This window comes from Plecotus auritus (genome assembly GCF_963455305.1).
Source record: "Plecotus auritus genome assembly, chromosome: 6".
NCBI classification, from domain to species: domain Eukaryota; kingdom Metazoa; phylum Chordata; class Mammalia; order Chiroptera; family Vespertilionidae; genus Plecotus; species Plecotus auritus.
In genome coordinates this window covers 36848565-36871088 of record NC_137773.1, presented here as the reverse complement: position 1 = coordinate 36871088, position 22524 = coordinate 36848565, and the positions used below count along the sequence as shown (strand labels likewise).

At 42.4% G+C, this 22524-nt stretch overlaps 1 protein-coding gene across 2 annotated transcripts in view; it reads right to left on the bottom strand.

The window, feature by feature from the left end:
- KIF3A (kinesin family member 3A) overlaps nt 1–16355 on the bottom strand; it is a gene marked incomplete at its 5' end in the record, with an annotated part of 45293 nt that extends 28938 nt beyond the window's left edge. The window contains 5 exons of one of the 2 annotated variants that reach the window (XM_080676104.1): nt 446–551; nt 1181–1265; nt 1402–1546; nt 12997–13270; nt 16068–16355. In XM_080676104.1, the coding sequence (XP_080532230.1) occupies nt 446–551; nt 1181–1265; nt 1402–1546; nt 12997–13270; nt 16068–16355 (898 nt within the window). The remainder of the gene's footprint in view (nt 1–445; nt 552–1180; nt 1266–1401; nt 1547–12996; nt 13271–16067) is intronic. The other variant, XM_080676105.1, reaches the window with a different exon arrangement.
- Between the last annotated feature and the right edge of the window lie 6169 nt (nt 16356–22524).

Here is a 22524-nt window from a genome sequence, read left to right as displayed (position 1 = left end):
TTCTGCCACTTATTAAGTAGTATATAAACTTGGACAAGCTATTTAAATTAAGTCTTGGTTCCCTCAATCATAAAACAGGAATTTAATACTGTCATAGTCTATTGTGAGGATTAAAAGAGACCATTCTTATAAAGCACTTAGAATAAGCACTTGCCACATTGTAAGTGCTCAATAAATGTTACCAAATATTACTGTAGCTAACAAATAAACAGCTATATAAGATATAGCATTAGTACTAAGAAAGAAAATTTTGGTCAGCACAGAAAGTAATCTGTGATATCTTTCATCCATATGTGCTCTTTACCTAGTAAATAATCAAAGAGAAAGGATTTTCAAGAAACTTAAAAATCCAGACTTTGTGGAACAAAATGTCACACCAGTTTTTGCTTCTAAACCAGCCTACTCAACACATAAATGTTTAATCAAAATTATGATTTACACTTACGATTTTTGTGGCCTAGTGTCATAATTCTATCCATATCATCAGCATTATTTACCACATAAGCTGATAAATCTTTGATATAAACTCCCACGTCAGGTCTTTCTTTAACCTAAAAAAAATAATAATCATAAGACTTAATACATATATCCATAATTCTTTCACAGCTATTCATTGAACATCTATGTGTTTTTTATTGAACATTGAACACCCACTACATATAATGTGTAAATAAATGTGTTATTTAACACAATTATTTATTGAACACCTACTGTGAGACACTGCTAGATACTGAGTATACAGTGACAAACAAGGTAAACAGTCTCTACACTTGAGGAAGTGAAAATCTATAGGGAGAACATACAAACAAATAATTACACACAAAAATTATTTTACTTCCACTGTAATAATGCCATGAATTAAAAAATATAAGACAGTATAAGAATACATTATAGAGACTTACGCTGATGAAGCAGGGACAGGATAAGTTTCCCTAAGATGATGTTTAAGCTAAGACTTAAAGAAACAGGAAGTAGCCAATCTGGGTTGGGGTAGGAGGAAAAGAATAAATGTAAGGATTCTGAAATAGGAGTAAAGTAGGCTGGAAAGAGGGGGGGAGTAGAATGGGATGGCGAGAGTGTAGGATATCTGGCTATAGAAGTAGGCATAGATAAGATTAAGCTATTATTGGTCTTAACATTCTATTGCTTTGTAAAGAACTCCAATTTCAATTATCCTTACCTCTAACCTCTGTGTCTGATCCTTGCCCAAGAGGTCACGAACTTCTTCATTATATATTTCCAAATAAGACACTCGAACCAAAAATCTATAAATAAAACATCACTTTAAAACAGTGAAATATTTTTAAGAACAGTTTTAAAGTGTGTTTATAAAATTTGTACCTATATGCCTTTCTTAAGTTTGTACTTCTCAATATTGGAAAAATAAAAGAATTATTTTACCTTGTATCACCCTCTGCTTTTGCAATATGACCAAATATGTGAGCAAATGAATTTGGAATGATTCCTCTGAGTTCAGGAACAGCTCGAACACCTTCCATAGTAAAAGTTTTGCCTGTTCCAGTTTGTCCATATGCAAAAATAGTCCCTGAAAATGAAAATCAATGTCTTTTTAGAGTATAAATCTGTAGAACAACAGCTCTTAAAATTAATTCCTTTGACACTGTGATGCAATTTCTTCCCTGAATTCTAGTACAAATTTCACCTTTATTGACAACAATTACAATATGTATGTACTCTGTGCCTCATGAGCAAAGCACGATTAAAGTACTAGAGTCAATGAGATATTTCTAATTATTAATAAAAAGAACTCCAAACCCTAAATGTAAAACCTTACATTTAAAAACATTTCTTGTAATGTGTACATTAATTATTTAATGTGGGCATTAAGTTGGAAAAGATAGCGTAATTACAGCAAAAGAATACAGATTCTAGATAAAAAAGACCTCAGAGTGAATCACGTATCTGCCACTTTTTATCCACTTGACCTTAAACAAGTTTCTACCCAGAGATTGTCTCCTCAAAGGTAAAATGAGAATAAAAATTTAGCTACCCTACATTAATAGTAAGGACCAAATGAAACACTTCAAGTGACCAACATGATGTCTGGTAGAGTACAAATAAATGGTAGTTGCAGCTCGATCCCCAGTAGGGGGCATGCAGGAGGCAGCCAGTCAATGATTCTCATCATTGATGTTTCCATCTCTCTCTCCCTCTCTCTTCCTCCCTAAAATCAATAAAAATATATTTTAAAAAATTTCAGGGAATCAAATCTAACAATATACAATATACACTATGACCAGGTGGCCTGGCTGGTTTCATATTTTAAAATCAACCAATGCAATTGACCATATTAACAAATGGTCTTTTTAAAAAGATCATTTAAATAAGTGCAGAAAAAAATGCATTTGACAAAATATACATTCCTGAAAAAACTCTCAAACTAAAAACAGAGGGAAGCATCCTCAATCTGATAAAGGATGTCTATGAAAAATCTACAAAGAGAAATAAGCCAGTCGGAGAAAGATAAATATCACATGATCTCACTCATATGTGGAATGATCAACATAATTTGATGAACGAGAATAGATCCAGAGACAAATGGTAGGGGAAGGGGGGGGGGCGGTTAGAGAGCAACCAAAGGACTTGTATGCATGCATATTAGCATAACCAATGGACACAGACACTGGGGCAGTGAGGGCTTGCCCAGGGTGGGAATGGCTGCGGTGGGGTGGGGGTGGGGGGGGATGAGGGGTTGTCAATTGGGGAAAAAGGAGACATATGTAAAACTTTAGACAATAAAAAAAAGGAAAGGGAAAAAAATCTACAAATAACATCACATTTACTGGTAAAACAATGAATGCTTTCTAAGATCAGGAACAAGACAAAAATGTCCACTATCACCACTACTACATTGTACTGTAGGTTCTAGCCAGTGCAATTCAGGTAACAGAAAGAAATTATGGAACTATAGTGCAATTCAGGTAATAAAAGAATAGGAAAGAAAGAAATTGGGTGAACTATCTTTATTTGCTAACAACATGCTCTTGTGTCTATACAATATCCTAAGGAATCTACAAAAATATAATAATAATAATAATAATAATAATAATAGTAGTAATGATAGCCTACTAGAAATACTAAGTTTAGCAAGGTTGCAGAATACAACAGTTTTTCAAAAATCAACTGCAAAATACAATGAGATACCACTTCATAATATTAGCATGGCTATAATAAAAAAGACAGGAGCTCCCAGGTCCCATGTGCAACTCCCAGCCAGAGAGAGGAAGGAAGAGATATAAACATCAATGGTGAGAAAGAATCATCGATCCTCTACTTCCTACATGCCCCCTACTGGGGACTGAGCCCACAACCCAGGTCTCATAATCTTTGCTATTCAAACAGAAGAAAGAAGGCAGGCAAGATATTCAAAGACCTCGGAGAACAGGGACCTTCCTCCCACCCACAAAAGAAATTTGACTAATGTGCGATAGAATATTCTCTCAGACCTCGTTACCAAGACATCAATGAAAATGCCTTCTGGCGACTGCAGAAAATGGGTGCCTGTGGGAAGGTAGACGGCAAGATAGTGTGTGAGTGAGAAAACAAAGGGAGAGTGTGTGGTCGCATGGGGAGTGTTTATTGGTGAGCTGAGGGACAGCTATACTCCAGGAGACTGTGTGGGACTGTCAGACAGGGCTCCCCTGACCAGGCAGCCCTCACTGCTGCTGGGTTCCCTCCCGGAGCGACTGGCTCAGACGTGGAGAACGCGCCATCTTGAAGGAAAAGTGGATGTTATCAGGAGCCTGAAAAGCCCGGGAATCTACAACTACGGCACCCACCAAACAGCTGAAAACCCAAGAACACCGGTTCCCAAGTGGCGCAAGCACACAGATTCAGAGGAGCTCTACACTCCACCACGGAAAGGAGAGAGAGAACTATATAACCAGACACGCGGAGAAGAGAGAACATGGGGAGACAAAGAAACAGCCCGCATATGAAAGAAAAGCAGGCATCACCAGAAAAGTAAGTAAACGAAATGGAGGCAAGCAATGTGTCAGAGAAAGAATTCAGAGAAATGGTCATAGGGTGGATGAAAAGAATGGAAGACAAATTCGACAATATGTGTGAGAACCAAGAGGAAATGAAGAATCAAGAAGAAATGGAAAATGGCATCACTGCTGTAAAGAGCTCAATAGAAAGCATCAAGAGTAGACTAGAAGAAGCAGAGGACCACATCAGTGAGCTAGAAGACAAGGTAGGAAAAAATACCCAAGTAGAGCAGCTTCTAGAAAAAAAAAATTAGCCGAAACCGGTTTGGCTCAGTAAATAGAGCGTCGGCCTGCGGACTGAAGGGTCCCGGGTTCGATTCCAGTCAAGGGCATGTACCTTGGTTGCAGGCACATCCCCAGTTGGAGGTGTGCAGGAGGCAGCTGATCGATGTTTCTCTCTCATCGATGTTTCTAGCTCTCTATCCCTCTTCCTTCCTCTCTATAAAATATCAATAAAATATATTTAAAAAGAAAAAAAGAAAAAAAAAATTAAAAAGCAGGAGGAGAGCCTAAGGGAACTTTGGGAAAACACGAAACAAAACAACATTCGCAAAATAGGGGTGCCAGAAGGAGAGGAAACTGAGCAAGGAATAGAAAACCTGTTTGAAGAAATAATGACAGAAAACTTCCCTGATATAGAGAAGAAAAAACCCATACAAATCCAAGAAGCTCACAGAGTCCCAAGCAAAATGAACCCCAAAAGACCGATGCCAAGGTACATTATAATTAAATTGGCAAACACCAATGACAAAGTAAGAATCTTAAAAGTGGCCAGAGAGAGACAGAGAGTTACCTACAAAGGATCCCTTATCAGATTAGTGACTGATTTCTCAACAGAAACACATCAGGCCAGAAGGGAATGGAATGAAATATACAAAGTCATGCAAAGGAAGGGTCTGAATCCAAGAATACTGTACCCAGCAAGGCTATCAATCAAAACTGAAGGTGAAATCAGGAGCTTCACAGACAAAAAAGGACTAAGGGAGTTTATTACCACCAAACCAGCAATGCAAGAAATGCTAAAGGGTCTGCTATTAAAAAAAAAAAGAAATAGGAAGTAAAGAAGGAACACGGGTAAAGAATAAAAATGGTGACAAACAAGTACCTATCTATAATAACATTAAATGTAAATGGATTAAATGCCTCAATCAAAAGACATAGGGTAACGGATTGGATAAGAAAACAAGACCCATATATCTGCTTTCTACAAGAAACCCACCTCAGAAAAAAAGACGCACACAGATTGAGGATGAAGGGATGAAAAAGGGTTTTTCAGGTGAATGGAAATGAAAAAAAAGCAGGGATAGCAATACTTATATCTGACAAATTAGATCTCAAAGTGAAGGACATAAAAAGAGATAAAGAAGGCCACTTCATAATACTAAAGGGAGCAATTCAACAAGAAGAAATAACTCTGGTAAACATATATGCACCCAATACACAGGAGCACCCAAATACATAAAAAAAACTCCTGGAAGATATCAAGGCAGAGATTGATAGCAATACAATCATAGTAGGAGACTTTAATACCCTACTATCTCCATTGGACAAATCCTCTAAACAAAAAATCAGTAAAGAAACATCAATCCTAAATGACTCACTAGACCAGATGGAATTAATTGACATCTTCAGAACATTTCACCCCAAAGCCACAGAATATACATTCTTCTCAAGTGCACATGGGTCATTTTCAAAGACAGACCATATATTGGATCACAGGCAAAGTCTCTTAAAATTCAAGAAGATAGAAATCATATCAAGCATCTTCTCAGATCACAGTGGCATAAAACCGGAAATCAACTACAATAAAAACAATCCAAAGAAATCAAACACATGGAGACTAAATAGCATGCTATTAAACAATGACTGGGTTACCAGAGAGATCAAAGAAGAAATAAAAAACATCATGGCAACAAACGACAATAAAAACACAACAATCCAAAATCTATGGGACACAGCAAAAGCAGTCTTGAGAGGAAAGGTCATAGCTCTACAAGTCTACTGCAAAAAACAAGAAACAATGGTAATAAATTACCTAACCCTACAACTCAAAGAGTTAGAAAGAGAGCAACAGGAAAAGCCCAATGTGAGCAGAAGTAAGGAAATAATAAAGATCAGAGTGGAGATAAATGACATAGAGACCAAAAAAACAATACAAAAGATCAACAAAACCAAGAGCTGGTTCTTTGAAAGGATAAACAAGATTGATGAACCTCTAGCCAGGCTCACCAAGCAGCAAAGAGAGAGGACCCAAATAAACAAAATCAGAAATAAAAGAGGAGAAATAACAACAAAACCCACCGAAATACAAAGGATTGTTAAAAAATACTATGAACAACTCTATTCCAACAAACTGGACAACCTGAAGGAAATGGACATATTCCTAGAAAAATACAACCTTCCAAAACTCAATCAGGACAAATCTAAACATCTCAACAGGCCAGTAACTATGGAAGAAATTGAAACAGTCATCAAAAAGCTTCCAGCAAACAAAGCCCGGGGCCAGAGGGCTTCACAGGGGAGTTTTACCAAACATTCAAGGAAGAACTAAAACCTATCCTCCTCAGACTATTCCAAAAAATTCAAGAGGAAGGCACACTTCCAAGCTCATTCTATGAAGCCAGCATCACCCTAATACCAAAACCAGATAAAGACAACACAATGAAAGAGAATTACAGGCCAATATCCCTCATGAACATAGATGCCAAAATCCTCAACAAAATTCTAGCAAATCAGATCCAGCAGTACATCAGAAAAATCATACACCATGACCAAGTAGGATTTATCCCAGGGATGCAAGGATGGTACAATATCCGCAAATCAATAAACGTGATACATCACATAAACAAATTGAGAGATAAAAATCACATAGTCATATCAATTGATGCAGAAAAAGCATTTGACAAAATCTAACACCCTTTCTTGATAAAAACTCTAAGCAAGGTGGGAATAGAAGGATCATACCTCAACATTATAAAAGCCATATATGATAAACCCACAGCCACATCATACTCAATGGGCAAAAACTAAAACCATTTCCCCTAAGAACAGGAACAAGACAGGGATGTCCACTCTCACCACTCCTGTTCGACATAGTGCTGGAAGTACTAGCCATTGCAATTAGACAAGAAGAAGAAATAAAAGGCATCCAAATTGGAAAAGAAGTAAAGCTGTCCTTATTTGCAGATGACATGATACTGTACATAAAAAACCCGTAAGACTCCATCAAAAAACTATTAGACTTAATAAATGAATTCGGCAATGTAGCAGGATACAAAATTAACGCCAAGAAACCTATGGCATTTCTATACACCAGTGGTCAAACTGCAGCTCGCAAGCCACATGCGGCTCTTTGGCCCCTTGACTGCGGCTCTTCCACAAAATACCACAGCCTGGGCGAGTCTATTTTGAAGAAGTGGCATTAGAAGAAGTTTAAGTTTAAAAAATTTGGCTCTCAAAAGAAATTTCAATCGTTGTACTCTTGATATTTGGCTCTGTTGACTAATGAGTTTGCCGACCACTGCTATACACCAATAGTGAACTTACAGAAAGACTAAAAAAGCAATCCCATTTACTATCACACCAAAAAAATTAAGATACCTAGGAATAAACTTAATGAGGTAAAAGACCTATATGCAGAAAACTACAGGATACTGAAAAAAGAGATAGAGGAAGATGTAAACAGATGGAAGAACATACCATGTTCGTGGATTGGTAGAATCAACATCATTAAAATGTCCCTACTACCCAAAGCAATCTATAGATTCAATGCACTCCCCATTAAAATACCAACGGCATATTTCACAGACCTAGAAAGAACTCTCCAAAAATTCATCTGGAATAAAAAAAGACCCCAAATAGCCACAGCAATCCTGAGATAGAACAAAGTAGGTGGGATCTCAATACCAGATTTCAAGCTGTACTACAAGGCCACTGTTCTCAAAACAGTCTGGTATTGGCACAAGAACAGACATATAGACCAATGGAATAGAATAGAGAACCCAGATATCGACCCAAACCACTATGCTCAATTAATATTTGACAAAGGAGGCATGAACATACAATGGAGTTAAGACAGTCTCTTCAATAAATGGTGTTGGGAAAATTGGACAGATGCATGAAAAAAAATGAAACTAGATCACCAACTTACACCATACACAAAATAAACTCAAAATGGATAAAGGACTTAAACATAAGACAGGAAACCATAAAAATACTAGAGGAATCCACAGGCAGAGAAATCTCAGACATAGGCAGAAGCAATTTCTTCACCGATACTGCTCCTAGGGCAATGGAAACTAAAAAGAAAATAAACAAATGGAACTACATCAAAATAAAAAGTTTTTGCACAGCAAAAGAAACCATCAACAAAACAACAAGAAAGCCCACTGTATGGGAGAACATATTTGCAAATGTTATCACTGATAAAGGTTTAATCTCCAACATGTATAGGGAACTTATACAACTTAATAAAAGGAAGATAAATGATCCAATAAAATAATGGGCAACAGACCTAAATAGAATCTTTTCGAAAGAAGACAGAAGGAAGGCCAAGAGACATATGAAAACACTTGTGACCTGGTGCACGAAATTCGTGCACATTAAAAGGGGATTAGAGTAAATAATTTAATATTGTTATTTGCCCTTTTTCTATAATGGAAGTGTCAGAGTTAAAAGAAAATTAGAAAAATGTATATGAAAACCTTCATCCTGTCAGAATCTGGGGCTCACCATGGGAACCAGTGTCAAGTCCCCGCCCACCCACATGCACCTCAAACTCACATGAGAACCAGACCTGGCCAGTCCCCCTGCATTGGACTAGATCCAGACCCAGCCAGTCCTACCCTTGTCAAGCCCTGCCGGGCAGGGGACATAGCCTCAGGTCCCCTGGCCCGGCACCAGGATGGGGGGCGTGGCCTGAGGTCCCCCAGCCCAGACCAGGGCGAGGGGCATGCCTTGAAGTCCTCCGTTAAGCCCGGCCAGGTGGGGGACATGGCCTGAGATCCCCTGTCAAGCCCCGCTGGGGGGGGGGGGGGGCATGGCCTGAGATCCCCTGTCAAGCCCGGCCAGGCGGGGGGGGGCACAGCCTGAGGTCCCCCAGCCCAGCACCAGGAAGGGGGTGCAGCCTCAGGTTCCCAGTCAAGCCCCACCAACAGGGAGGCGCATCCTCAGGTCCCCATCAAGCCCCGCTGGGCGGGGGCGCAGCCTGAGTTCCCCCGACCTAGTGCACCTTGAGGTCCCCCGTCAAGCCCCATGGGAGCGGGGGAGGGCATAGCCTCAGGTCCCTGCTGATTGCTCGTTAAGGCTCCTTATGAGAACTTGGCCTCAGCTGTGGGTGTAGCCATCTTTGTGACGGAGTGATGGTCAATTAGCATATTCCCGCTTTATTAGATAGTATGCTCAAAGTCACTAATTATCCAAGAGATGCAAATCAAAACGACAATGCAGTACCATCTCACACCTGTCAGAATGGCAATCATCAACAAATCAACAAACGACAAGTGCTGGCGCGGATGCGGAGAAAAAGGAACCCTCGTGCACTGCTGGTGGGAATGCAGACTGGTGCAACCACAGTGGAGAACAGTATGGAGTTTCCTCAAAAAACTAAAAATGGAACTCCCATTTGACCCAGCAATCCCACTTCTAGAAATATATCCCAAGAAACCAGAAACACCAATCAGAAAGGATATATGCACCCCTATGTTCATAGCAGCACAATTCACCACAGCTAAGATTTGGAAACAGCCTAAATGCCCATCAGCAGATGAATGGATTAGAAAACTATGGTACATCTACACAATGGAATAGTACACTGCTATAAAAAAGAAGGAATTCTTACCATTTGCAGCAGAATGGATGGGCCTGGAGAGCATTATGTTAAGTGAAATAAGCCAGGCAATGAAAGAAAAATACTACATGATCTCACTCATTTATGGAAAATAAAGAACATTATAACCTGATGAACAAAATGATAGATACAGAGGCAGTAAAGCACCAAACAGACTGTCAAATTATAGCAGGAAGGCTGGGGAATATTGGGGAGAGGGGGAAAGAGATCAACCAAAGGACTTGTATGCATGCATATAAGCACAACCAATGGACACAAGACACTGGGGGGGTGGGATGAGGGCATGCGACACGGGGTAGGGGAGGCTGGGGGAAGGTCAATGGGGAAAAAAAAGGAGAAATCTGTACTACTATATGTAATACTTTAAACAATTTAAAAAAATAGACATATAACAAATTTTGGCATGTGGAGAAATTAAGAACCTCATACATTGCTGGTGGGTATAAAAAAGGAGCAGCCGCTGTGGAAAAGTCTGGCAGTTAACTTTTTGACCCAGCAATTCCACTCCAGGTAATATATACATAAGAGAACTGAAAACATGTTCACACAAAAACTTGTACAAGAATGTTCATAGTAACATTCTTCATAATAGCCAAAAAATGAAAATAATTGTTCATCAACTGATAAATGAATATACAAAATATACTCTACCCATACAATGGAATATTATTTTGCCATAAAAAGAATGAAGTACTGATACATACAGTAAGGATGAACACTGAAAACATGCTAAGGAGCCAGATACAAAAGACTACGTAGTGTCTGATTCTATTTATATGAAATGCCCAGAACAGGCAAATTCATACACAGAAAGTAATAAACTGTTGCAGAGTAGGAGAGAGCAGAATTAGATGTAACTACTAATACGGATAAAAGTTTCTTTTGGGGGTAATGGAAATGTTCTGGAAACTGATAATGGTAACAGTGCACAACACTATGAATGTACTGAAAACCTGACTTGTACACTGTAAAGTGGTTAAAGTAGTAAATCTTATGTTATTTGAATTGTTATCTCAATTAAAAAAAAAAACCCTACTAAAATAATCAAGTGCATTTCTATACATTCACAATGCATAATTCCAAAAATGAAATTATAAGAACAGTTCTATTCACAAAGTATCAAAAACTACTTAAAAACAAATTTATGAAAAGTACTATGTCTATACACTAAAAACTATAAAACTACTGATATAAGAAATTAAACAAGACATAATAAATGGGCAAATCTATCATGTTCCTGTACCGGAAGACTCCAACATTGTCAGAATAACAATTCAACAAAATCCCAGGTTACTTTGGTAGAAATTGACAAGGTGATCCTAAAATTTATATGAAAATGCAAAGAACACCAGAAAAAAACACACAAATAATTTTGAAAAAGAATAAAGTTAGAGATCATATACTACCTAATTTCAAAACATATTATAAAGCTGCAGTAATCAAAACAGGATATACATGGAATACCAGTAGAATAGACAATCCAAAATAAGCCCACACATTTGTGGTCCATTAATTTTTACCAAAAGAACCAAGTTAATTCCAAAGGAAAGGATAGCCTTTTCAACACATGGTGCTGGAACAAGTGGATATCCATAGGCAAGAAGGAAAAAAATAAGAACTAGACTCTTACTTCATATAACATATAAAAACTCAAAATGGATGACAGACCTAAATTTAAGACCTAAAATGTTTACAACTTCTAGATAAAAACATAGGAGAACCTCACTCACAGGGAAGGAAGGGCCAAGGTCCTTTCTCTGGCCTAAAACACCCACATGAGCTGCTCTGCCCATTTACCACTCTGACCTTGTCTAACGCACTTGGATTTGTTCACTTGATGCCAACTCCTCTGGCCTCTTCTCATTCAGGGAACACATCAAGCACATTTCTGCTTATGGGGCTTTGTGCTTGTTTGTTCCTATGCTCAGAATGTGCTTCTCTCAGCTACCCACGTGGGTAGATTACTCACTTTCTTCAGGCTCTGTTTTTATGGCACTTGGTTGAGTGTCGACCTATGAACCAGGAGGTCACAGTTCGATCCCCAGTCAGGGCACATACCTGGGTTGCAGGCTCAATCCCCAGTGTCGGGCGTGCAGAAGGCAGCCCATCAATGATTCTCTCTCATCAAATCAATAAAAATATTTTTTAAAAAGAAATGAATGATATACTAACTGATCTGAAGAACAAACAAACAAGCAGAACTAAAACAGACTCATAGATACTCATAGAGAACTAAACAGATTCATAGAGAACATTTTGACAGTTGCCAGATGGGCAGGGGGTTGAGGGAATAGGTGAAAAAGGGGATTAAGTACAAATTGGTTGTTACAGAATAGTCACGGGGATGTAAAATACAGCATAGGGAATATAGTCAATAATATTTAATAACTATGTGTGGTGTCAATGGGTACTAAATTTATCAGGGTGATCACTTAGTAAGTTATGTACTGTCTAATCACTGGGGTGCACACCTGAAGCTAACATAATAATGTATGTCAACTGTAATTGAAAAATAAAAAAAAATTTTAATGGGAAAAAATTGGCCAAACAAGTTGTTATCTATTCTCCCAATTAATTATAATACACACTTCATAAAAATAAAATAAATATACATTAACCATACAACCCAGCAATTCCACTCCTAGGTATCTACCCAAGAAAAACCTTAAAGTGTATCTGTACAAAGCCTTAAAAAGAATGCTCATAGCAGCATTTTGTATAATAGCCAAAAAATTGGAATAACCCAGATTACCATCAAAGATCATAAAAGGTGATATATTCAGCAATAAAAAGGAGCCAAATTACTGATAGATGCTACAACATGAATGCCCCTCAAAAACATTATGCCAAGTAAAAGAAAACAGATAAGAAAGATGAGGTAGTGTATGATTTGATTTATATGACATTCTAAGTAAAGGTGAAACCATAAACAGAAAGCAAGTCGATTGCTACCTGGGGGTGGGACTGTAAGTAGATATAAAGGAACTTTTGGGGGTGATAAATTGAATTGTGTGATAGTTTCACAACTGTATTTACTACAACTCATCAAACTATAATTGCAATAAGTGAATGTATGGGGTACTAATAATACCAGAATAAAGTTGTTTTTTAAAAAAGTGAACTATATAAAGTACTCACCATTGTAGCCTTCAAGAACAGAATCAATAATAGGTCTTGCAGTTAAGTTATAAACATCAAGTTGTTTACTCTCTGGTCCAAAAACTGTATCAAAAGTAAATGTCTTTGGAGGTTCATTGGAAGAATCGGTCTTATGTACAGTGATAGTTCCCCTCATCTCATCCACACTGACAGCCTGTTTGTAGCACATGGATTTCTCTCTCTCATTGAGGGGTCGGCACCTCACAACCACCTTCACATTATCACAGCTTTCTGGCTTCTCTGATTTATTGATCTGGTGGAGAAAATATTCACAGATCATGAAAAGAATATTTACATTTACCTTCAACAGATTGTTTAAAATTTGAAAAAGGTTACTTTGCCATCTCAGTGCCTTGCACATGTAAGTACTCCATAAATATCTGTTAAATGCAATTAAAGATCTTACAGCTACATAGAAAAAGTGTATTTAAAAATGTGAAAAAGAAGTTTCTTTTACAATACAAATGAGGGGAGGGAAAATATAATTTACATTTATAGTAAATGCTACTCAAGCAGAAATGATCAGTATATTATTGTCATTCTGCACAAAAGTCCCAGACTTCCTGAGTTTCCTACCTGTAGGAAAACACATGTGAACAAAATTAACAACTTTACTCATCAAGAATATAGTAAGTAGTAGGTCCTCTGTTCTCCTGAGACTTTTATTTTTTTTAAAATGAATTAGTAAAATGTTTTTTTATCATATAATACATCCATATATAGTCTATTTTCTTTATAGAAGACAACAATAAATGAAAGACAGAAAGGGAAAAAATGGCAGCAGAGAAAAATGTTTTAGTATGACTACTGTTTGATACTCATTAGAGAAACAACCTACTTAAAAATCTTCAATGGTTTCCCACACATCTTAGGATAAAAATAAAAATCCTTAAGGTAAGATCTGGCCCTGGCCCATGTCTACTTCTCCTGTCTTATTTCACAAGTTACCGTGCTTGGCTTTCTTAGCCACAGCCACAGCAGCCTTTTATTGTCACCATGATCCTTCTCACCACAGACCTTTTTACTTGTAGTTCCTTCTGCCTAGAACAGTGGTCGGCAAACTCATTAGTCAACAGAGCCAAATATCAACAGTACAACGATTAAAATTTCTTTTGAGAGCCAAATTTTTTAAACTTAAACTTCTTCTAACGCCACTTCTTCAAAATAGACTCGCCCAGGCCATGGTATTTTGTGGAAGAGCCACACTCAAGGGGCCAAAGAGCCGCATGTGGATCGCAAGCCGCGGTTTGCCGACCACTGGCCTAGAACATTCCTCACTCTCCTCTTCATTTATATTGCAGATCTCAGCTCAAAATCCACTTCACCTGGGCAGACTTCTCTGAGTAGGTCAAATCCTTGCACAGGCATATCTCAGAGATACTGCAGGTTCAGTTCCAAACCACAACAATAAATCGAGTAATGCAATAGGAGTCACAATCTTTTTGCTAGTGGAAGGTCTTGCCTTCAATTTGTAAAAACACAAAACATCTGTGAAACACAATAAAGAGCAATAAAACGAGGCATGCCTGTATAGGCCCTGAGAGCACTCTCACTTCTTTTACATCCGGTACAATTACACTTTGATAGCTCATTATTTAATTAATGTTTGTTTTTCTCTGTCTACACCAGAGGTTGCAAACAGGTAGTCAAGGGGCTGAATTCAACCCACAGATGTCTTTTGTTTGGCTCATAGTATTTAAAAATCTCTTGGCCCGGCCAGTGTGGCTCAGTGGTTGCGGGTCAACCTATAAACCAGGAGGTCATGGTTCAATTTCCAGTCCATGCCAGGTCCATTGTGGAGCATGTGGGAGGCAGCGGATCAATGATTCTCTCTCATCACTGATGTTTCTATCTCCCCCTCTCCTTACCTCTCTGAAATCAATAAAAATAAATATAAAAAAATAAGTCTTTTTAATTAGTTGCTAAAAATTAAAAATTGAAAAATTTTCACAAAATAATTTCAGATTCTCTTGAAAAAAAATAGATGATCTGACATCTGTAAGCCAGCATTCCTACATGGCAACACTTTACAATTAATCAGAACCTACTTCTATCTATTGTATGCCACCAACTGACTTCATTAATGTTAAGTGGCTTGTCTCTATAAACATGTATGGTTTTGACCTCCGCCCCAGAAGACAAGCTTCTCTCTTCCCAAGGTCAAGAACCAGGCTGGTTTTGCTCAATATTGTATCTCCAGTGCCTACCATGTGGTTGGTGCCCAATATTTATTGAATGAATTGATAAAATTTGAAAGCAACGACAAGGAACAAATATTGAGTATTTAATGCCAAGTGGCAAGCACTGTCCTTTATTTCTCCTGAGCAGTATCTTATTTCATCCTGATAACAACCCCCTGAGGAAAAGTAAAATTATGTGGGAACTAAGGGCTCAGAAAGATTAAATAATTGTCGAAGGCCTCGTAACAATCAAGTAACTGGCCATAGCTCAGGTGTTCTCCATGATCCTACACTGGACTACGGTCACCCCTTTACTAAGTGCACAAGACAAACATACCTCCCCTCGTCCCCTCACACACAAAGACACCTAGGGGTTACATTCTTGCACTGTAAGCTAAGGCGCCACAAGAGAAATGACAGCTCGAGTCAGGGGCCTGGAGTAGGGGCAGGCAGCCCTCGCTTTGCTAACTTCCGGAGCCTGGCTCCGCTGTGGAGATCCTATGGGGTGCGGAGCATCCAAAAGCGACTCTCGGTGGCCTCTCCCAGATGCCCAACCCAGCGGGCAGAGCTGAAAGCCAGAGCGCATCCTCTGGCACAGCGCCTTCATTCAAGCAGCTCAGGCCCTGCGGGATGCAGCAGCGACAAAGGTAGCAGAGCTTGCCCCGGGTCCTTCTCAAGGCCAGGTGGAGGCTCGCGCACCCCAGGCCTACCCACCAGGCTCCTGAACGGCCCGGGACCCAGGGCCGGGCCCTGCCCCGCCCTACCCCGGCCGCCCGCCAGCCTGCTCCGCGCCTCCATGGCAACGGCCGCGCCCCCGGGCCAGGCCGCGGAGATGAAGAGGAACCACAGCGGCTGAGCCACTCTCCTCACCGGCATCGTGGCTCTCTCCCGTGCCCGGTGGACGTCCGCGCCCAGGGTGCAGTCCAACGACGCCGGGTTCGCGGGAGCGGCTGGCCGAAGATAACTGAAAAACCGCCTTGGTGCTCCCGAGACTGCGGCTCCCGGGCGAGAGTGCGCTGTGCGCAGGCGTACTCCTGGCTCGCCCCGCCCCATTCCCGGGCGTCCAGCTTCCTTCGGCGCTTGAATTACGCCTGCGCAGAGGCTTTCAAGTCCGTCTCCTAGGACGCCAGACAAACTGCGCCTGCGCAATGCTGCCATTCCGCCGCGCTACACATCTGGCTGGTTGGGGGCGGGTATGCCTGGCTGTCCCTAGTTGGGAAAAGGAGGCGTTTCTAACACAAGCCCCATCTTCTGGCTCTTGCAATACTCCAATATTTAAAAAAACAATAGCAGCCCTTGCAATTCCCGGCCCCCTGTTCACATGGATGTTTCTCTCTCTCTCTCTCTCTCTCTCTCTCTCTCTCTCTCTCTCTCTCTTGATCAATGGAAGGAATATCCTCTGGTGAAGATTTTTTTAAAGACACAAAAAGAAAAACTCTAATAGCAATTGTACATTGTGCCCCCATCTGAAGAGCTAAAGACTTTAGATACATTACTGCGCTTGATGGATGACTTGTTTATGATCTCTCACCGTTAGAAGGTGAGGTCCGTGAGGTGTTTTGTCGAATTCTCACTAGTATCTCCAAAACTTAAAATGGGACCGAGAATAGGCCCTGGCACAGGGTAGGTTTTCAATACATTTTTATGAAAGAACGAACGATCCATCTATCGTCTTTCTTATTTGAACCACTCCCCTGAACACCACTCCACTTGGATGTGTAATAGGCATTTCAAATTTATTGTGTCTAAAATTGAAAGGTTGATTTCCATCCCTCCCCCAGTATCCATCCCTACCGCTCCTACCTGCCCCCCACCAAACACCAAAGAACTTACCTCATCACAAATATAACCAGAATTCTGACAATCGTTATGGTCAAAACCAGTCTCTTTCTCTCATACCCAATATCCAATGCTTGTTCTCTGTATCTTCAAAGATAGAACCAGAATCTGACCATTTTTCACCACTACCACCACTGCTCATCTATATTACTACAACAGCTCAGAAACTGCTTTCCTTGCATGCATTCTTATCCCCTCTTGGTCTGTTTTCAACACAGGAGCCAGAATGATAATGTTAAAACATAAATCAGATAGTGTCTTTTCTCTGTTCAAAACCTGTCAACGACTTTCCATCTCACAGTGTAAATGTTACAACCCTTCTTCCCATGTCCTACAATCTTTCCCCTTGCTCAGTGTTCTGCACACCAGTTACAGCTAGCCTCCTTGATTCATGTCATCACAGGCATGCTTCTACCTTAGAATGCAAAGGCTTTTGCACTTGCAGTAGGAACTAATAAAAAAGTATTTTATTTCATGCCCATGTACTGTTCTAAGTACTTTACTTTCTTTTTTAAAATTAATTTAATTCACATAACCTTTTGAAATAGGTATATTGGTTATTTTAAAAGAAAATAGGAATAACTATTTTACAGATAAAGAAACTGAGGCACAGCACCAAGTAAGTAATTTGTCCAAGGTTATACATATGGGCAGTGACAAAGCTCAGATCCAAACTGAGGCTCTGAAAAGCTCTCCCCCTATATATCTGCCTGACCCCGTCACCTCCTTCAGAATATCTGCTCACACATCACCTTCTCAGTGAGCCCTGCTACCATCTACACCGAGTGGCCAGATTATTATGATCTCTGAACGCATAATAATCTGGCCACTCAGTATATATTAGAGGCCAGGTGCATGAATTCGTGCATGGGTGGGGTCCGGCCAGCCTGGTCAGGGGGAGGGGACATGGGTGGTTGGCCGGCCTGCCGCTGGTCGAACTCCTGGTTGAGGGGACAATTTGCATATTAGCCTTTTATTATATAGGATATATACTGAGTGGCCAGATTATTATGCGTTCAGAGATCATAATAATCTGGCCACTCAGTGTATTTTAAAATTCCAACCTTCAACTCCAGTCTTATCTCCCTTCCTACTCTTTCCATAGCACTTACATCATCTGACATACCATACATATGATATATACACCCAGCTTTATTGAGAACATAATCACATATCATTCATCAATTTAAATTGTACAACTCCATAATTTATGCTATATAGAGAGTTGTGCAACCATAACAACGATCAATTTAAACATTTCCATCACCCTAAAAAGAAGCTCTATACTCATAGCAGTCACCCCCACTTGCCCTGCCCCCCTCACTAACATCCCAGCCCTAGGCAAATACCAATCTACTTTCTGTCTCTATAAATTTGCCTATTCTGGACATTTCATATAAGTGATATTATAGAGGTTGTGGCCTTTTGTGAATGGCTTCTACCACTTAGAATGTTTTCAAGCTCCATCCTATTGTAGCATATATCAGTCATTATTTTTTATGGCTGAATAATATTCCATTGTATGGATATACCGTTGTGTGACTAGGCCACAATTTATCTCATTCAACTATTGATGAACATTTGGGTTGTATCCAGCTTGCGGCTATTACAAGTAGTGCTGCTCTGAACATTAGTAGGTGTCTTTTGTGCACACATATGCATCTCTGTTGGGCATATACTTCGGAGTGAAATTGTGGGGCTCCCATGTATTCTTCTGTATTTCTGGACTACTACCTAAGTGCATGTCTGTTTTATTCATTGTTATGTCCCAGCGCCTAAGATATTATAGGCGTTAAATAAATATTGCTCAGTGAGAAAATGGTATGCATGAATGAACGATTTTGTAAGGGAGATCATCGCTTTTTTGAGAGAGAGAGAGAGAGAGAGAGAGAGAGAGAGAGACAGAGAGAGAGAGAGGGAGAGAGAGAGGTGGTCGAGACTCTGGGGGATCAAGTCGCTGCACGAGATCACACTAGGAGTCTGGAACTCCTCTCAAACCTGTCTAAGGAAAGAAGCAGGGTATGTGGCCGGCGTCCTTCTCCCGGGCCGCGGGGTCACCAGCTGCCCCATCCGGGCTGGAGACAGCATGGGCGGGGGCTTCGGGCGGGAAGAGGAGCGCAGTGCCCGGGCGCCTGGTGGGAGCCAGGTCAAGAGGGTCCCTCGCCCACCTGCGCGCCCCGTCCGGCCGCGTCCCAGGTCGATGTCCCTCACCGCAGGGGCCAGTGCCAAGGAGGGGCGGACTACGCACGCCGCCGCTCCAGGTGAGGCTGGGTTGGGCCCGCCGAGCCCGCCTGCCCCGGGCGGCCCAGCCCCGAAGCGCGGGCGCTGGGTTATAAAAAGCCGGGGCAGCCGCTGCAGACCGAGGACTCGGCGCTGCGATGGCTTCGGGCGCACGGTCCCCGCCCTCGGAGGAGACGCCGGACGGGCGTCGGATCGCAGTGGCCATTAGGCTCCGTCTCCCGCCGCCTCGGAGAAGGTTCCCCGCGCCGTCCAGGGGGGAGCCCGGGGGGCGGACTGCACGGACCCCGCGAGCTGCAGGCCCCACCGCCGCCGCCGTCCCCACCGCCGCCGCCGGCCCCACTACCCCGCCGCCACCCCCGCGCCCGCTGCGGCTGAGCGACTCGGTGGGCCCCCTGAACGAGCGCCGGCTGGTCGCCCACCTCAACCTGGCCCTGGGCCGCGAGGCGCGCCTGTGGCGGGGCGGCCACCCCCAGGTACTGGTCCCTGCGACCGGGCCCTCCCGGAAGCACCTGCATCCCCCACTTCACGCGCGCTCGGGACGCGGCCGGGCCCCACCTGCACCCGCGCTCAGGTGAGCCGCACCCAGGGGCCGGGACACAGCCCCAGGTGCGTCCCTGCACGAGGCACGAGGCACGAGGCGGGACTCACCGGTTCTCTCACTGGGGGGTGCCCTGCGAGTAGGTGCTTGGGAAGGGCCTGTGGGTCGGGGAGCTCTGCTCTGGACGGGAAGCGGGCGCGGGAAGGGGCCGCAACGCTGAGCCGCTGGGCGGCAGGGAGGCGCTTCCCCCTCCGCGATTTTTAAAATCTTTTTTCTTTATTGATTAAGGTATTACATATGTGTCCTTATCCCCCCATTAAGGCAAAGAGGCTGCTCACCTTAAGCAGGCGGCTCCTGCCACTGGTGGGCCGGGACCAGCCTCCAACCACCTTCCCTGCCATCCCTACTCCCCCTTTTGAGCAGGTGGAGCTCAGCTGCACTTTGCAGGAGGTGGTGCTGCAGCTCCGGAGGCTGGGGAATGTCTTCCTCTTCTCTCACACCACTTTCAACCTGGCTCTCACCACCTGCTGCCGCCTCCTGGCTTCAGGAACGGTAGGGAACTCTCGGAGGGATGGTGAGGGGTGGTGGGAGAGGGAGCGGACCTCCACTCCCCAAGGCTGCTTGAGAGATGAGCCATCTCCATGCTCAGAACTAAGAAGCTTGCTGGAAGAGGGAGACCTGGAATCGGACCCTCTCCACACCCCACCTCTGTGCCTGTGGCTTAGTGGTGTGTGGTTGTCAGGGGTGGACTTGGAGTTGAGAGGACCTAGCTGAGAAAGGACCTCCTGTGTGGTAAGGTAGGGTGTGCTTGTCTGGACCTGTCCAGCTTGGACCGAGCCAGGATGGGACTACGGGTTCCCTGAGAAGGTGTCACATTCCCCCTTCCAGTCGGTCCCCCAATGAAGAAAGGACTACTGACTAGGCATCTGTCCTGACTGATATCAGGAGAAGTTCCACTGGTCAAATCTAAAGCTGCCACTAACTTATTTATGGAGGAATACAGTCTTTTAAAAAGTGGGGAGGGGGGTTAATTTCTTAAAGAAAAAAATCACAAGTGCTTCACAGTTTGTTTCTGACATTCATCTTCTACTCACTTTTCGTTCTATACTGCAGGTGGGAGAGAGCTTACTCCACATTGTCACAATCACTTGCTTGAGACTCGCTGCAAAGGTCAATGAAGAAGAGGAGGTACGCACTTCTGGAAGTCCACTCTGGACTGCTTGTGGAGATATAAGGGTGTAACACTGGAGCACTCAAGTTTCCTGTGTACTTGGGAATGGTGGGCATTTTGTTTATGTTTTAAATATATTTTATTGATTTCAGAGAGGGAGACAGAGAAACGTCAGTGATGATAGAGAATTGTTGATCAGCTGCCTCCTGCAGGCCCCACACTGCGGATGGAGCCCGCAACCCAGGCATATGCCCCAACCAGGAATAGAACCGTGACCTCCTGGTTCATACAGTAGGTCGATGCTCAACCACTGAGCCACACCAGCTGGGCAATGGTGGGCATTTTGAAAAAAGTTATTAACTTCCCACGATATCTGCTGTCCTTTCTTTAAAAAAAAAAAATATTTATTTTTGGGTGCCCTCAACGGGAATGGAACTGGTGACCTTTTGGTGCACAGAATGATGCTCAATGAACTGAGCCACACTGGCCAGGGCTCTGCTGTCCGTTCTTAGGCTTGTCAGACTCTGGGAGCCCACAAATGGAGAATTAGAACAGCTGCATCTCCTGGCCCAGCAAACCTGAGCTCCTGGCAAATAGATCTTGCCTCATTGGTTGATGCCAGATGCCACCTCCCACTAAGCAGAAGCATCTGCTGTTGAGCTAAGGAAATGGCCTCCCAAACCATGTCCACTCCTGGACACTACATCTAAGAAAGGTGCTTGAGACTCTAAGATGTGACTGGGTCCATGAAACTGGTCCTCAGGGACTCTTGGACCCTTTCTGGAGAGGGGCAGGGGTGGAGGAGAAGCCTCCACAAGAGCGTCAGGCTTGCTGCACTTCTAAGTTTCACTGTGGTTCTGCTCCGGAGAAGATTCTCTCCCAGTACCCTTCCCAGACCTCCTCCCTCCCCTCTGGGTATACTGGAACCACTGCCACTTCCACAGGGTCTCCCTTAGCTGATCTCAGGATCTGAGGGGACAGAAGAAGTCACTTGTGTCCAGTTCCAAACCGTCAATGAAAATACTTTTAATTTTTAATATAATTTATGCCCCCAAAAGTTGCTTTGCCCAACTAAAAATCAAGTCGATGACCTTTAAAAGAAATATTTCTAAAGGTTATAGTAATACTTTATCTAAAAAAGCAGAACCAAGTCTTTAATGCACTTGGTACTTGAACGTTTACTTAGAGATAAGCCTTATTAGTCCCTCTGGGGGCGGGGGGGGGGGGGGGGAATCAAAGTTTTTCCAAAACTGAACTGCCTTAAAACAAGGCTAAAGGGAATGTGTTTGCAGCTATGGTGTTGCCAAAACTGAGGCTGTCTGGTGCAGACCACGAAACTGAAAAGCATACTTTTTCTCTCTACCACAAGCAGTCATGGTAGGGCTCAGGGACAGGTCCTAGAGAGCTTTGGGTGAGTTCCTACCGCTGAACAGAGAAGATGGCATAGCCCCTATCTCCAAACACCTCTGGGTAGGAGCTGAAGTGCAGCTGGGAATCAAAAGCTGTTTGCAGAGGGTGACCATGCGATATTTACTACA